This window comes from Protopterus annectens, chromosome 14.part0 (assembly GCF_019279795.1).
Source record: "Protopterus annectens isolate FY-2018-M chromosome 14.part0, PAN1.0, whole genome shotgun sequence".
Taxonomy (NCBI): domain Eukaryota; kingdom Metazoa; phylum Chordata; order Ceratodontiformes; family Protopteridae; genus Protopterus; species Protopterus annectens.
This window is the reverse complement of record NC_056748.1, coordinates 969,718,185-969,734,462: the sequence shown is the minus strand read 5'-3', so window position 1 is coordinate 969,734,462 and position 16,278 is coordinate 969,718,185. Positions and strand designations below refer to the sequence as shown.

At 37.6% G+C, this 16,278-nt stretch overlaps 1 protein-coding gene across 2 annotated transcripts in view; it reads right to left on the bottom strand.

Moving 5' to 3' along the window:
- Positions 1-1,096: 1,096 nt before the first annotated feature.
- CXCL12 (C-X-C motif chemokine ligand 12) overlaps positions 1,097-16,278 on the bottom strand; it is a 74,422-nt gene continuing 59,240 nt past the window's right edge. Inside the window, exons 3-4 of one of the 2 annotated variants that reach the window (XM_044056767.1) lie at positions 4,169-4,261; positions 1,097-2,341 (exon numbers count right to left, since the gene is read on the bottom strand). In XM_044056767.1, the coding sequence (XP_043912702.1) occupies positions 2,326-2,341; positions 4,169-4,261 (109 nt within the window). In that variant the 3' untranslated portion in view covers positions 1,097-2,325. Of the gene's footprint in view, positions 4,262-16,278 lie in introns of both variants that reach the window. The other variant, XM_044056768.1, reaches the window with a different exon arrangement.

Here is a 16,278-nt window from a genome sequence, read left to right as displayed (position 1 = left end):
TATAGCCCAGTTTTACTGTGTCAGTAACAAATCATGGACTGTTGCACAGTATAAAGACTGATGCGCCCTGCTATCCAATCAGTTCACTTACTAAGGTACTGCTAGTTTTCTTCTGCTGTTATGCTACAGGGAGGTTCATTCATCAGACTCACTGCCTCACCAGGGGGGCATCAGAACATGTCATATGTAGAGACTTCTTAGTATCCTCATCTGTTCCACTCCAGCTCTTGAGTAACTGTTCTAGGAAGGAAATAAAAATCACAGCTGCACTGGTTATGAAGGGTCATGATCAGTTACTGCGCATCTTGTCTGAGAGCAACATGTGCGCAAGGGTTTCACAAGTACATGAATGAGTGCTCATGTCCACTCCTTAATTCTTTTTTTTGGCTCCTATGTAACTGACTAGTCTTACCCAAGTAACTGATACAATAATATAAAGAAATGCCATACGTAAAAGTCTAAATTATGATATGACATCTAAGCAAGCAGTTTAAACAGATTACTTAGTTTAAGGAAGTTAAAAGAGGGCTACTTGTGAAAAACATTTCTTTAGGAAAATAAAGAAAGCAAAAGCCATAGTAATAACTGAATGATATTATGCTTGTGGCTAACGGTTACAGTGTCCAAAGATCCACAAAGCTTTCTGAAAGGTTTCAGTAAAACTGAGAAATCGTTTGAGTAACTATGGAAGTATTTAGCTAGATAACTGAGAGCCACAAAGTCGAAAAAGAACTTTAAGATATTACATGTGCAAGACATAATCATTTTAAATCTTGTCATCCTTTCAGTATATCATATACATTGTACTTTATTAGAAAATGCTTGATTTTAATACTGTATTTTGAATTCACAGTGTCATTTGACAGTTAAAAAAGTGGGCAAGTTCCACTCCACTATTTATTACAAACTAACACTTGTTACTATACATTTGATTCATTGTGTGAAATAAAACAAATTAAAAAAAATTAAATTTGGGAAATGTCAGATACCATCAAATTCCAGCATTGCACACATCTAGTTCAGTTCGAAATAATTTGCATTTCTAGTGTTAATTTTATCATCAATGGAAAATTAATAATAAAGGACAACAACTTAATAAAATAAAAAAACAAAACTTTAATCTTTCAGTACAGTGGAAAAGTACTAAAAGTTTTGCAGAATTTCAAACACTGTACAGAATACAAAAAAATTGATTTCATAGTTTGACAATGCACTATTTACAAAACACAAAAAAGAGAGAAAACATGTAAAAAGTCATCTGAAGAAATGTATTCAAAGGGAACCTACACTGTTGGACATATTTACTTCAATCACTGAGGAACCCTGTACCTTATCTGTACAGTTCATCAGTAATTGATTGCTTGATATATGCTTACTACTAAAGAACTTGTGGGAAGTCCTTTCATAGAAAGGAAATTTGGGGGAATAAACAATAATACACAAATTTGTGAACATTCATAAAAAGTGCAGAAAATGATATTTACATTATATCAGATGTACACAGAATGTGGCTTTTCAATGTTTTGCAAAGGCACAGGTAAGAGTGGTGAATTATGGATAAAAAAACAAATAACATTAGCACATTGTGGGATGTGCTGCATTTAAAAGAGGATAAGCCTTAGGAAAAAATTTCCAACTTAGAGGCCTATTCTTTAATTCATTATGATGTACTCATAACATATAAAATATATTATACCAACTGGTACGTAGAAAAGCAACATTGGAAAGAAAGGCAAACATCTGGCAATGTGTGGGTTAGTTCTGTATTACAAATCTTTGAAAAAGTGATTGCAAGAAACCAGGACACAGCATAATGAAATAAGTCTTGTTTCTGGCTATATAGAGATATTAATACTTTACAACTTACTCTAATACTGAAATTAGATGGCATTCAGCTAATACAGTCTTTTATTACAATATTTTCAACAATCTGCCCTTATAAAACATTATTAATTCAGAGTTTTGAAAAAAATAATATTCCTGAAAGAATTAGAAATGTATACTGTAAAAATGTGTATGTCCAGAGTTAAAAGAGCATTTGAAGATCTCACACATCAAGACATATTGCAGTAAAACCAGAATACACTGCAATAGATTTGGAGAGGCAACTAAGGTGCTGCATTGGAAGGCAACTATGACCATGTATAAATTAACTAATTAACTCAGTAACTACACTTCTTTCACTATGACATGTCAAGCGAAGTCAAGACAGCTGGGAACATGACAGTGTCATTGTTACCACTGTCATATCTAGGCTGCAGGGTGTTTTCCGGGCTGTACACAGAGAAAAACAATAGGATTTGATTAGGCTGTAGAAACTGCCTTTCACTTCCGAGGTGGCCTGTAACAAAGAGAAGATGTGGTTATTTTGCCCTTACATATCATCACTTCTGTTTTTATAATCCATGTTAAAATAAATGGATTTAAGACGGAAATGTGGCCATTTTGTTAAGAAAAGCGCATGACGTATGAATCTATTTTGAGGAACAGTTGCATTGTGATGCGAATGGGTGTTTTGAGGCTACAGTTTTATGGTTTCCTTTGCCGTTACTAAGATGAATTCTAGTAAAGCTGATGCTAATGACTTCTGGCATGCATTGTTTTCATTTAAAGATGCATCTCAGAATCAAATCTGATAATATTCAGAGGCAACAGAGACTCACATATCTACATAAATATGTATGTTCACATCTCACTTTTAAGTTTGTATATGTGTAAAAAATATGACATATTTCTATAAAAGTGTATTTATTACAGACTTTAAATCCTTTCTACCTGAATCCAGAACATGCAAAAGAGAGTTACATGAATGCCCTGATATGTTCAAGGGAAAAAAATTAGAAATCACATAGCTAGTCTACAGAGTGACGTTTTATAAAGTATGTGCCCTGTCATCAATTGTTTGGTTTTCTTAAGACACATACAATATTGATATTTTGCATCAGGATGAGGTGATAGGTGCTGATTTTAAGGTATAATCTGTTCCCTGTGGCAGAAATACATGAAAATTACTACTTTTATTGCATCCACATTTTATAACATTTATCAGGATTTATTCTACAGCAAGGCTGTTAAGCTGGAATGATTCTAAAGTTAAAATGAGTTTGTTGCAGTTAGCTGTCACCCCAAGTATGATGATGTTTTATAAAGAAATGTACATAGTTTTCTCTCATTCTCTGTGTCCATCCAAGTAGATGAAATTTTCATGCAGCAAGATCTTCTCCTTTTAGATGCAGGTAAGCAATGCAAATCCTTGTTTAACATTTGAGCTGCAGTCTTGTGAAGCTTGAACCAGGCTAACGTAAGATGTCAGGAAATATATAGGTGGCTGCATATTCAAATTATTCTGTAAAACTTATTTTGCATGAATTGCAGAGGCAGATGAGTTTATGAAGGCAGACTCTGGAGGTCATAATGGGTAAAATGTAGTATTTTTTTTAGCAAAATAGAGGCTTAGCAGTGAGGCAGTCAGAGAAAGCTGATGGAAAGAAAACAAAGCCACATATTAAGTGCAGAAAGAGGAGTACCGAAGCACAAAGTTTTATTATATAAAGTGGCCAAGCTGTGAATATAGCGCTGAGATGCATGGCTCACACATGTAAAATCCCATGTTATCTCCTACGCATCACTCATCAGTTCATTTACTGTGACCACTTACATTTTCTTCTTGTAAACTTTCTTGCCTCTTGAAAGTCGCATTTACAAATCTTCTTAAGCAGTTTGACATGCACAAGCTGGTGTGGTATATACATTAAAAATGAAAGACAAGCATTCATAATGAGGATGTAGCATGTTGTCTCCAGAATGTTCTCTCTGCATACACTTACTTCAGAAACCATGCCATGATGCCCACTGTGGTGGTAAGCCCATCAAAGCCCCTTTCAAATGTTTGCATTCAATTGCTTCATGTCTGCATTCAGAGATACTCTACATTCATTCCATGGCTAGAAAAGTCTTAATAATAACACATTTTTGCACTCACACTGATAGGGGCTGAAAGGTAATGGCATTAAAATAAAGTATATGCAATAAGTCTTTGAGAGACAGAAAGAAGTTCAGTTTGTTTTTCTGGTGAAGATGTAGGTTAGAACCAAGGTGGAAAGGATGGCAGGTAAGGTGGGTTGCAATGGTGGTGACATATGAGATATGCTGTGCACTTGTATCTTACTTGGCATTGTTGCCTAGCGCCTTGTCAATGTAAGTCTTCAGCCATTTGGTCTCAGGGTTAAGGCAGACTTGTTTGTTACTCTTCAGTGTAGCCCTGCAAAATAATAAACATATTTGAAATCATACCTTAATATGTACATATTTCAGCATATAAAATAGAATTAGCTTATTGAAACTAATACTGAATATTGATGATGTTTTTCATTAGTATTTGGGGAGAAATGAAAAAAAAAACATGAACAAAAATGGTTACAGAAAAGCTGAGAAAATTCTGTAGAACTCAGCATCTTCTTCACTAAGGACTTTGTTTGTGCTTACTAAAATGGATAGCTGCATTCCAATGCAAATGTTTTACTAAAATAAATCTGTATTCCTGTTATGCACAGACCACCATTATATCATCAAAACGTGACTACCAGTATAAAATATATGATAATATAAAATGTTTCAACCATCTCTACAAGACCTAAATGAAACTGTAACCACTGCCTACAAGTAACTGGATTAGTGGACAACTAAAATCTAATGCAAAAACAATTCTTATTTGTATGTACTTATAAACAAAATGTATATGTGAAAGTCAGATTTTTTCTTATACCATATGAAAGCTTCATCCACAAAAATGTGACTAAAATTTGAATAACATTTTAAAATTGAGTGAATACTTGCACAACAATGCATTTTCAATATTGAAATTACAGAGAAGATGATTCATTGACACGCAGGTTTGCCTTTCAGTGCTGATAGCTGTCATATGTTTGGACAACATTCTGGATTGTCAAAAGGCTAGTTAGGGACAGAGACCAGGACAGGCTTTAAAGGGCAAAGAGTAGCTTAACTCAGGGGTAAAGATGATGCTTAACACTGCTGAGTTACCCCTAGTATGAACATGTGAGGTAATCAGCAGGACTTATAATAAGAAGGCATGCTAGTAGATATCCTGCATTCATACTGTCTTTTTTCACCTTGTCTTCACAACACTACAGGAAGAAACCTTTTTGGCCTTTGGAGTAACATCATAACAGGAAGTAATTCCTAGATTTCCTTTTCATAATAATACCATGCTCTCATGTTATTTTTGTTTATTTTAATCTTATGTTAACCAGGTAGACCCATTGCATACAGACGTACCTCTTCAGGGGCAACCCAGAAGCATGGTGACATGCTCAGAGTCACACAGTCAGCAAACAAGCACGGAACAAATCAACCTTGTGCTCTGGACTAGAAGAAGCAGTGTATTGAAAGTTTAGAGCCTTAATTCTCTATATGTACTGCTACACAGTGTTATTATTCCTTACCTGACTAAGGGGCGGCATTGTCTCCTTTCTTATGGGACAGGTAATACCATTAGTCTTTATCACTAGAGAAGTAGTACAAAGTGGTTCATGAAATCATTGCAGATCACCAGCATACATGCAATGGCTAAAATATAAAGATATATAATGCGATAATATTTTCACTGTTGAAAGAAATGCTGTAGATTCATCTTGATGTCTAGCAGGAAAGCCAGAGCAGCCTGCAGCATTTTCTATTCTTTCTACGACTAAAAGGTCACAAACAAGTGCTCCCCATAAGTCCTATGGAGGCAAATAGGACATACATATGCTAGGTCTTCTCTCATCCTCTAAACATATTTGCCAATGAACCATAGGTGCCCTAGAAAGAAGGTCTGAAAGGTGTAAAAAGTCTCCTATCCCCCTCTACCTCTGAAGCTGGACAGCTATGGGAATAATTCATAAAACAGAATATTTCCAGTTGTAGGGGAATGTGGGTAGGAGTGTGCACAACGATGGTCCTGTTATTTAAACATCTACTACTAATGTGATAGTATACTCTCACATCTGTACTGTGGTCTTCAACAAGGACTATAGCTATGGTATAATTTCTTACTCATAAGAAGAACACTAATGCAGTTTGCTTTCCTAGAGCAGGCTGACCCCTGACCCAGAAGGAAGTTACAACATGCTGTGCAAGCCTTAAGTAGCAAATCTCCTGCCTGGATTAATATGCTCAATTTGCAATACTTGAGTAAAGTGTGGCTATCTTACAATTACTAATAGTGGATACATTTTTGAAAAAGAATGCCATAGTAAACTTGAAATTGCTGTTTTCTCTGATTAGTCCTCTGACAGACTTATGATAGTTAACTACTAGAATTTAAATAAATGTGTCTGTTTTCAGTTATCAGCATGAATTGATATATATCAACTATTTGGCTGTTTTTGGTGGACTCACAGGAGTATGCTAAACATTGTTTTTCTCGGTGGTAATTTTTGTGCTTTCATTTTTGTGACTGTTATTAATTGATCTGAGTCATGAATGAAAGCTGTGATTTTGGGTTAATTCATTCACCAAATTATCAAAATAATAAATACATTTAGAGATAACTTTTCAGGATAGTGGGGTAGGGGTGTGGTATTATTTATATTTGGAAAACAGCACATGTGATTCCTTATGTCTGCTGTCAAAAGCTGAACCATCTATAGTAAGTGATTTCATTAGCATGAATTATAATTAATTGCAGGATATGCCCATTGATTTTAAATTAATTGTCATCTGACTGTGACTACCAAATCGCCCCCTCCAGCAGGGGTGCGTGCCTGGCATAAGCCATTCATGTCTATCTTTTGCACCCCAGCTTCTCTGGTACCTGAGCCTTTAATCCAAGTCAGGTCATCTGGGATGTAGTCAGGATTTTATTTCTTTATACAAATGAACTGGGAACACTGATTCTTTTTCATTTGGTTATTGAATTATTACAAGTTTCTGTTGAAAAGTTTTCATTTCTTTTTTAAAAAGAAATAATTTACTCATTTAATTCAAGATAAAATTATTTGAAGTAAACATTGTACAATTAAGTACATTGTTATTTGACTTACAGACATCATTTATTGGTTTATTATACAATTATTATTAAGCTTATTTCAGATAATAAGAAATAGATTACTTGCTTTATAGATGCCCAGTTAACTGTTTTTATCGTCTTCTAAGGCCAAGGACTGCATACACTCCTGCACACACTCACAACATTTGCTAATGTAAGGCTCACATGTAAATTATTTAACCAGGTTTCTGAAATGCTACAATTCACTACCATCTAATTATGTCTGCTACTTTGTAAATTTTAAAATTCATTCTATATCATGTACAGAACTCACAGCCAGTACAATACCTTTATTGTATTCTTGTCCCATGTCAAAACCTTACAAAGTGTTATTAACAGCCTGTGTTAATTTCATTTTGGCTTTTAACCCCAAAGCTGTTGATCATATTGACAAAGTGTAAACTAAACTTTTTTTGTCAGCACAAACTCTCTCCAGTTTATTTTCTGCTTGCAGCTGATGATACAGTGTGATAGGCAAATACCTCACATTATCATTTATTATATATTATCAACTGGAATTATGATAGAATTATGATAGAAAAGCAAGTAAGCTATCTGATCTGAATTATCAAATAGCGTATGTTCTGTGACATGCTGAAAACAAGTTATGTTTTACAAGTTTCATGTTGTGAAAATTAATTTATCTGTTTATTTATGTTTGTTTACCAGGGTAATGCCCTAATCAGTACTGACCAATTTGAGGCACACCCCAGGTGTTATAGAGCACTATCACTGAGCAATAAACTGACTGAATTGAAAACAAGTTGTACAGCATGATATAAAACTAAATACCATGAAAAACCTAGACATTAAGATTACATTTTCATAACTGTTGGTTCTATGCTATCAGCCAATAGAGCAAAGTAAAATGTATTAAAAAGTAGGGAAAAGGATTCAGTAGTATAACACAGAAGTAGCTGCACTTGCATTTCACTAGATTTTATGACACAAAGAGCTTGGCTTTACGTTTTTTCCTTTAGTCCTAAATGCAAGCTAGAAATAAGTGAGTGCCATTACTTTTTTATAGAGTTTCTGATGGCTCATTTGTAATATGATTTTACAAGCAAGAGCAAGCACTTTGAAGTTTGCAATCCTATCTTATTGAGCCAGAAATTGAGGAAATGTCAGATGTTATGTCCTATGTCCTCTCTCTCATCCATAACTGTCTGCTTTCTGAAATTAGAAAGAGTGAGAAATCCGTATTTATATTTACTGTGTAAATATGCAATGGTAGCATATTACCAAAACACATAGATGTCTAATACAGAGTCCTTTTTCTGAAAGCTATACTTGCATAACTGCAAGGAGGGAATGAATCATTGACTCAATGCTCACCCCCTTATCTTCAAATCCAACCATCAGGTTCATAGATAGGTACTAGGCTATTGGCCCTTGGGCCTATACAAGCCTAGCTAAAAAGGTACCCTGTCTTTTGCCACCCAAGCAAATTATTTTCCTGTGCCCCTGTCGAGCAGAGCCACAGAGGTGATCCCTGGGGTGAATTTCCTATTTCCCATCCAATCATCAAGATTTTTCTTGAAGAGTGCTAATGAAGAGCTTTGTTTGATATAGATAGGTAATTTGTTCCAGAGTATGGGAAGTCTCTGGGACAGGAATCTATCCCTCCAGCATGTTCTGTTTATTGTGGTGACAAGGTTTATGTCCCTAGAGAGTGTATCTCAGAGGGATTGGGATTTCTTTAACTGGAGCATGTCTTACAGCTCTGGGTTTGACATAGCTTTGTATGTTAGGCAGAGATTGCCTCTGAGTAGGCGATATGCGACGGAGTAAAGATGGAGTTTTTTGAGACAGTCTGAATATGGCATCTGACTGAGGCCGGTAATCCTTTTTGTGAGGTATTTCTGCAGCCTTTCCAGTTGTTGTAGATGTTTTGTGAGGTACATGCCAAAAGGGGTGTTGTACTCTAATGGGTCTAATGAGTGATAAGTAGAGGGGAACAATGACCTCTTTTTTCCTGGATGAGAAACCTTTTGTGATGAGGTGTGCAATGTAGAAGAATTTCCTGACTACTGTGGTGATGTGATCATCAAAGGAAAGACTACTGTCCACCTGTGTCCCAAGGTTTCTTATCACACTTTCAGTGTTAAGTAGACTACCACCTGTGTGGTAGCTCATGGGTACAGAGTTTTTACCAAAAGGGATGACAATGCACTTTTTGGCATTGAGCTTGAGGCCATGGCTTTGACACCAGGCATCTGTCTCAGTGAGATCCTTTTGTAGGATGTCCACATCGTTAGGAGTTTCAATTATGGCTCCTAGTTTGCAGTCATCTGTGAACTTCATTAGCCAAAGACCTTCTGTGCTAGCCTGTACTTCAGAAAAGTAGATACCAAACAGGAGAAGACCCAGAACTGAACCCTGTGGTACTCCACTTGTCACTGGTCTGAACTCGGATTTGGAGTCTGCTACTTTCACTGTGTGGGTTCTGTCAGTGAGCCAGTTGGCAACCCATCTTGTGACATAGGGATTTATACCTAGTTTAGCGAGTTTATCTATAATTCCAGAGTGGGGGATGGTGTCAAAAGTCTTGGCAAGATCTAAATAGGCTGTGTGAACCACCTTACCCTCGTCTACGGCTTTGGTGACTTCCTCAAAGAAGTCAATCAGGTTTAGGAGACATGACCTGCCTTTTAAAAATCCGAACTGGGTGGGGTCCAGAGTTTGGAGATTACCAATGTCTTTGTTTATAAGTTCCATGATGCTACATTCCATGGCCTTGCAGACCAGGCTCGCTAGACTAATAGGGCAGTAGTTCCTGGGGTCCGGGGTGGCTCCCACTTTGTGGAGTGGGATAACTGTCGCTGTGCACCATTCAGTGGGCACAAAGCCTGAGGTGAGGCTATGATTGAACATGGTGCTTAGGTGGGGTGCCATTTCATTCTGTAGTTCATGTAGAATACAACCTGGGATGTTGTCAGGTTCCATGGATGCTGAGTTCTTGGCTTTGAAGAGTGTTGTTTTTACCTGTGTAGCCATGATTACAGGAACTTTGCATTCTTACGGAATAGAGATGGGCCCTTTATGGGGTCGGGGGGGGGGGGTAAAGTTAGCACAGAACCTATCTGCCATCTTGGCAATATCAGTTGGTTCTGTATGCTTAGTGCCATTGTGCTGTAACTCAGAGCAGATGTGAGTGTTGTCATTAAGATTCTTGACATAGCTATCGAATGCTTTGTGGTTGTCTTTAGAATCAGTGGCAATTTTGCTTTCATAACTAGCTTTTGAGGATTTTATGAGGGATCTTAGCTTTTTACTGAGGCTGACCAGGGAGTTCTTCCAGTCATGGGATTTTAATCTTTTTTGCAACAGTTTCTTTCTTCTGTTGCAGAGTTTGTTTATGGCAGTGGCCACCAGTTTGGCTTCCTTTTTTTGGAGGATAGCATCTTGGTTCTGTTAGGGGATAGCACGATCCATGCACTTGTGTAAGTGCTTATAAAGTGCATTTGTGTAGGATACAGCAGTTGTACCTCTATTGTCCATCTGCATGGGTGTCGTGAAGTTTGCCACTTCTGTCTTAAGAAGCATGAAGTTGGCTTTGGAGAAATTTTTTACGTTGGTTTCCCTAATGGGGGTTAGGGGCGGGATGTGGATGTCTAGGCTGATTAGCCTGTGGTCTGATCTGACCAACAAGAAATTGACCTTGTGTGGAATACTGGTCACCCATGTTGGTAATGACCAGGTCTGGGATATTGCTGCCCCTGGTGGGGGTGTGGATAAGTTGATCCAAGGCATTAGAATTTATGAATTCCAGAAAACATTGAGCAAAAGAGTTGGCACATGAGTAGTTTTTCCAGTTAATAGTGGGTTAGTTGAAATTGCCCATTATTAGGGTGTTGGGTTGTACCCTAATATTTTCCAGTGTATCAAGAAATGAGGAGTGGGAATCCTAGGGCATAGTGGGGGATCTGTAGCAATTTATGATTTGGATTGCGGTCTTGCCCAGAGTTAGTTGCACTTGGAAAAATCGGATGCATTATGCTGAGCAACTATCCTGGAGGTGTGGATATCCTTAATGAATATGGACACTTCTCCACCTTTAGTGTTTCGGTCCAGGTTAGGTGGCCGAAAGGTGTTGTATGAATTATAGCCCGGTAATGCAGGAGTGGTCTCTGGAGCCTTGAGCCAGGTCTCTGTCACTGCACAGATGTCAATGTTCTCCATTTTAAGGAGTGCCTCGAGTAAATGCATTTTGAGGTTTAGACTTCTAGCATTGAGTAGCATTACCCTGAGATTTTGCTTGCTTGTACCTGTTACGGTGGTGAATTTGTCATTTGAACCTTGCCTAAAAAAGGCACTATAGGGGTGGCTAGAACCTTAGCCAGTATCCAGAATCCCAAGGGTGACAGGTGCAGACCATCTCTGGCAAAGCATCATGGTCTGTCAATCATGTCATCCCAGGCAGACAGATACTGGATCCCCTTAAAATGACACCAAGTCAATCATTTTGTCCTTGTACTGTGGTATCATTCTGGGTGATGGCAGGATGCTACACAGGGCTAGAGTCATACCTGCCTGGGTTACAAGATCAGAGAGCTCCTCCATGTCTCTTTTCATGTAGTCCAGGGAGATATGTCTCAGGTCATTCACACCAACATGGACAATGACAGAGTCATATTTGTACTTGTTGTGGAGTGACCTGAGTGCGTGTGTTATGTGGTGGATCCTGGCACCCGACAGGCAGCTGACAGTAACTTTTTCCTTGTTTAGCCTGGTGAGTGGAGCATCAGTGTGCCTGACTATAAAGTCACCTATTAAACAGAAAATCACCTCCACTCCACAAAACAGCTCGTAGTAGTCTGGCCAAGCCTGCTAGCTGTACAATAAAGGGTATCCTCCTACAAACTTTATGGAGTTTTGGATGTTCTACTAATAAATTTTCTTTTGGTGACTACTTGGCTCGTGACCATTTTACATCTTTTCGAACTATTGGGAGTGTGTTTTTGCCATCCTCTGAGAGTTTGTAGGAGGATACCCTTTATTGTACAGCTAGCGGGCTTGGCCAGACTACTACGAGCTATAAAGTCACCTATGACTAGAGTGTTGGGTACATTGTTAATGGGTTGTGGTTGAGGAGCACACTGAGTTTGTGGGCTATGTGTCATTTGGGTTGTGTTGGGGGGAGGAGGTTGCATGCGTTTCTGCTTTGGAGGTCTCTGTTGCTTGAGAAGATTTTTATTTAGAGCCTCCATGAATGTAGGTGTGTGTTTTGTGTTGCTATGTGTGTGTTTTGGAGGTGTAGATTTTGAGAGACTATGTGATGAGTGTGGTGTGGTGCGAGTGTTTATCTTCTCCTCTTGACTGTCTAGTCCAGTCTTGGGTGAAGAGAGTTTTGCTTCCAATTTGGCTATATATGTGCTTCTCTCATAGGTTGTAGTGTTGGGTGGTAGGAGGAGAGGGTTGCCTGTGTACATCAGGCAATTGCTGCACTGCCCCAAGATGCCCAGATTCATCAGGTAGACAGGAGAAAACACCGGGAGCTGACCCTTAGACATGCCTGGATAGGTGCTTATTTATTAAGTACTAAAAACTGTTTTCCTCTAGACAAGTGAGGAAAGTTAAGTGTTATAGTAATTTGTAGCTTATTTAGTGCTTACGAGTTCTGAACAAGTGCTGAGCTGAAAGAAACAGATTTGAGTGCTAATGCTAAAACTAAGAAAACTGGCTAGTTTTAAGGGAAAATTTGAAGAGCAGACTTTATTTCAAACCACCAGATGGAGAAATCAGTATGTCTGACTGAAACAACCACGTGCACTTTGGCTCAGTGTCTGATATTCAGTATTTCAGTTGCATACTTAAACTGCTCCACTTTGCCTACACATATTCAAAACACTGTGCATAGATCTAAAATGGGGAGGGGACTGCATGTTCAATCAAAATGCAGTAGGTATTTGATTTCATGGTGAGGACTATATGATATATTTTCTTAATTGAGCAGAAAATAAGACAGTGCATTCAGGCAATAATTACAATTAGCTACCCTGCTGTTGCATTCAAAAAGCTTTACTTCTCTAATGTAAATTCTGGGTAGTTGTTGTAACTGCCAGACTTTACCGAGTCATATACATTTTCTTCATGTGTAAATTAAAATAGGATGCAGCCTAAAGATTCTGTGATATAAAATATATGTATAAGTCAATAAGAGGAAAAGGGTTAACTGGCATATGCACAGTTAAAGATTAATAATCATCTCTGACGGTTTGCCAGACTAAAATAAAAGTGTTAGTTCCATCATAATTTATAATATATGTTAGCAATAAGACATTTTAATAAATCTAAAGTGCTTGAAAAGCAGTTGTTTGAAGACTATGTAATGATGGGTGTTCAGTTAGAAATACAGTTGCACTAACAGTTATTCCTTGAAATTATGGAAATGTCAGTTTCATTCTTTATTACGGTGAAATAGAATCACTCCAAGCAACTGCAAACCAAACAAACTAAAGCCTTTGTTTTGCAGTTGTTTGGAGTGATTTTAGTTTTTTGGTTATACAAATGGCTGTTCCATTTACATTTTGATTACAGTGAAATAGCCTATTTTCTGCCAGGACTGCTCCATATAAACTTATGTCTTCTTTCTGAGTTGTAGTAACTACAGAGCTGGCTAGTTGAAAACAGGTGAGCATGTATGGCACACCTCCCCCACCACAATGAGGGTGTTAGTGTCTCTGCCCCTTGTAAAAGTTATTTTTTTGAATTGTAAACATGCCATATTGTGCATTCAATGATACACATGTAGATGTTGCTTAGGCAAGTGCTGCTGTGTTTTGACAGTTTAAGTTCAGTGGCTTACCATCCATGCAGCTGATACAAGTTCTGAGAAGAACATTTTATTTTCTGTTTCTACATTAGTTAGCAAGGGAGGCCAACTGGATGCGAGTTTTCCTTTTCAGAAGCAACATGGAAGCACTGTCCAGATAAGTGTCTTTTCTCAGAGTCACACAGGACGTAAATTGAGGTGGAAGGAATCAAACCCTGAACCCATGGGTGCAGGAATCAGCTTTTTAACAGCTCAGACTTTTACACTTCTGTTTGCCACATCACAATAGATTTATTAATAAAGATGTTTGTTTCAGATTAGTAATACAAAGTAACCGGAAATGGGTAACCGGAAATGGGTAAAGATAGGTTTACAAGATCAGATCTGCAAGAATTACCTAGTTTCCATTATTCAGCCCAATGGAGCAGAGGCAGGGTGCCTGTTTGTATCATCAGTGAACTGAGTTTGAAAACAACCTCAAGCCATCAACAGAGCCCGCCAGGATGGATAGGATGAAGCAGCTGATGGATAGCTCACCTATCTTATGGGGAGGGCTTGGTGAAGCCCGATGTCTGTGCAACCTCAATTGGACATTCACAGGTCATTCATTCAGATTACAGGAGGAAACAATAATGCCTCTAACATCAGCATTGCACTAGCCACTTTGAGTGGCAACCCCACTGATGATGGCTCCAGCATCTGTACATGCAGCTTCTCAATGGAGGCACCACTCCCAAAGACTACAAATGAGTTACCATTGAGAAGGACTTCAGTAGTCTGGGAACCCAGCAGGCAAAGTGTTATACTCAGGAGGAGAAATTGAGGGATCAGGAGATGGGCAGGAGTGAATGATGGAAGACAAGCAGAAGGGTTGTTTGGTATTATGTTTGGCTGGGAAAATTTGCTAATGCAGTTTTATTACTTTTGTATAAATGTAAATTTGCCTATGTCATAAGTGATAATGTTTAAAAAAATTACTACATTACCTTTCATTTCTGTGATATGCTGTTTAACTGCCCATGCCTACATAAAAAAATGTACTAGTTTCTCAAAGAATATAGTTTAAAGATGGAGACATTGCTCAACATCTTAAATTTGGGTGAGTGACTAAAGAGACTTCTCAAGTCAATAAAACAAAGTAATAAGATTGTATTTCTGCATTTCTGTCCTCATCAGAGACATGTACTTTTTAGTTTAGCACTTCATGGAGACAGAAAGGTCCCAGCTAAAACTATTGGGTAGAGACTTGACAAAATCAATTAACTAGATGAGGCTTTATCTCTACCAACACTGTATCAATAATTTAAATAAAGAGGAAATAACACATTTTATCACACTTTGCAAAGAATGGCTGACCATAACAGTATTTAGTGCTGCAGCTGTCACCCACAGGGTCCATGGTTTGAAACTGTCCACTTAAGTTCTCTGTGGATTTGCCTAACAGTGTGTTTTCTTTCATCTCCAAAATCAACTCTGCTTAGGATTCTCTTTGTGTTCTCAAATCTGGGTTGCTTGTTTACTATTTTCTTGAAATAAGATAATAGATCATACATGTGCATATTGTGATGTGTTCATTACATATTACAGCTATGTATTTTTGCCACTGGTATATTACTGTATTGTATGGTATTACATGTTACAAAGACATGCGTCTGGAGCCTTGCTACCTGGGCTTCCCCTGAAAATTGACTAGTTCCAAGTCGGACTTTCCCGGTTAACAAATGAAAAATAAATAAATAATAAAATAAATATTAGTCTTTATACATGAATTATGTATTTACCAGGAAGATATACTAAGGTTTTGATTTTTTCTGTTTTTCATATTTGTAATGACATCATACTGAAAATAATAAAGTAAATGGTCATGGAATGCTCTTAGATGACTCAAGGTAAAAACTGTGTGAAATTAAGTTTTGTTTATGTTTCTGAAAAACTTCAGTTTTATTATTGTAAGGGAGTGTCTACTGAAATGTCAGCATTCAAAATGCTGACTGGCGACAAGCTGAAAAAAAAAGACCAAAACAAAGGAGAAGAGCGAATCTCGAAAATCTGTCTTCTCCTTTAACCCTCTTTTTGAAGGGTGGAAGCCCTGAACTTACCAATCCCAAGATCCCAAGATAAGGGAATATTCTAAGAAATGACATCTTGGACTTAATATATGTAAGTCCATTCTTTCAACATTTTAGTCTCTATTTTTCGGAACTTGCTCTAGTGTGCCCTAACATTTCAAGTGGTTACCATGGGAGGATCTTTTCTGTGCTCAAATAAATCATTTTGTGCATGTATCTCTAAAGGAATGCATTTTTTTGAGAAAGGGGAATCAAGATGATATAGTAAGCTTCTGTACTTAGTCTGAGTGGTTTTGTTGTAATTTTTCATTATTTTTGTAATTCTGAGCTCCTCTCATTGACTCTGCCCTACAAAAAGAGCAGTTGGTTTCATACCTCTCAAC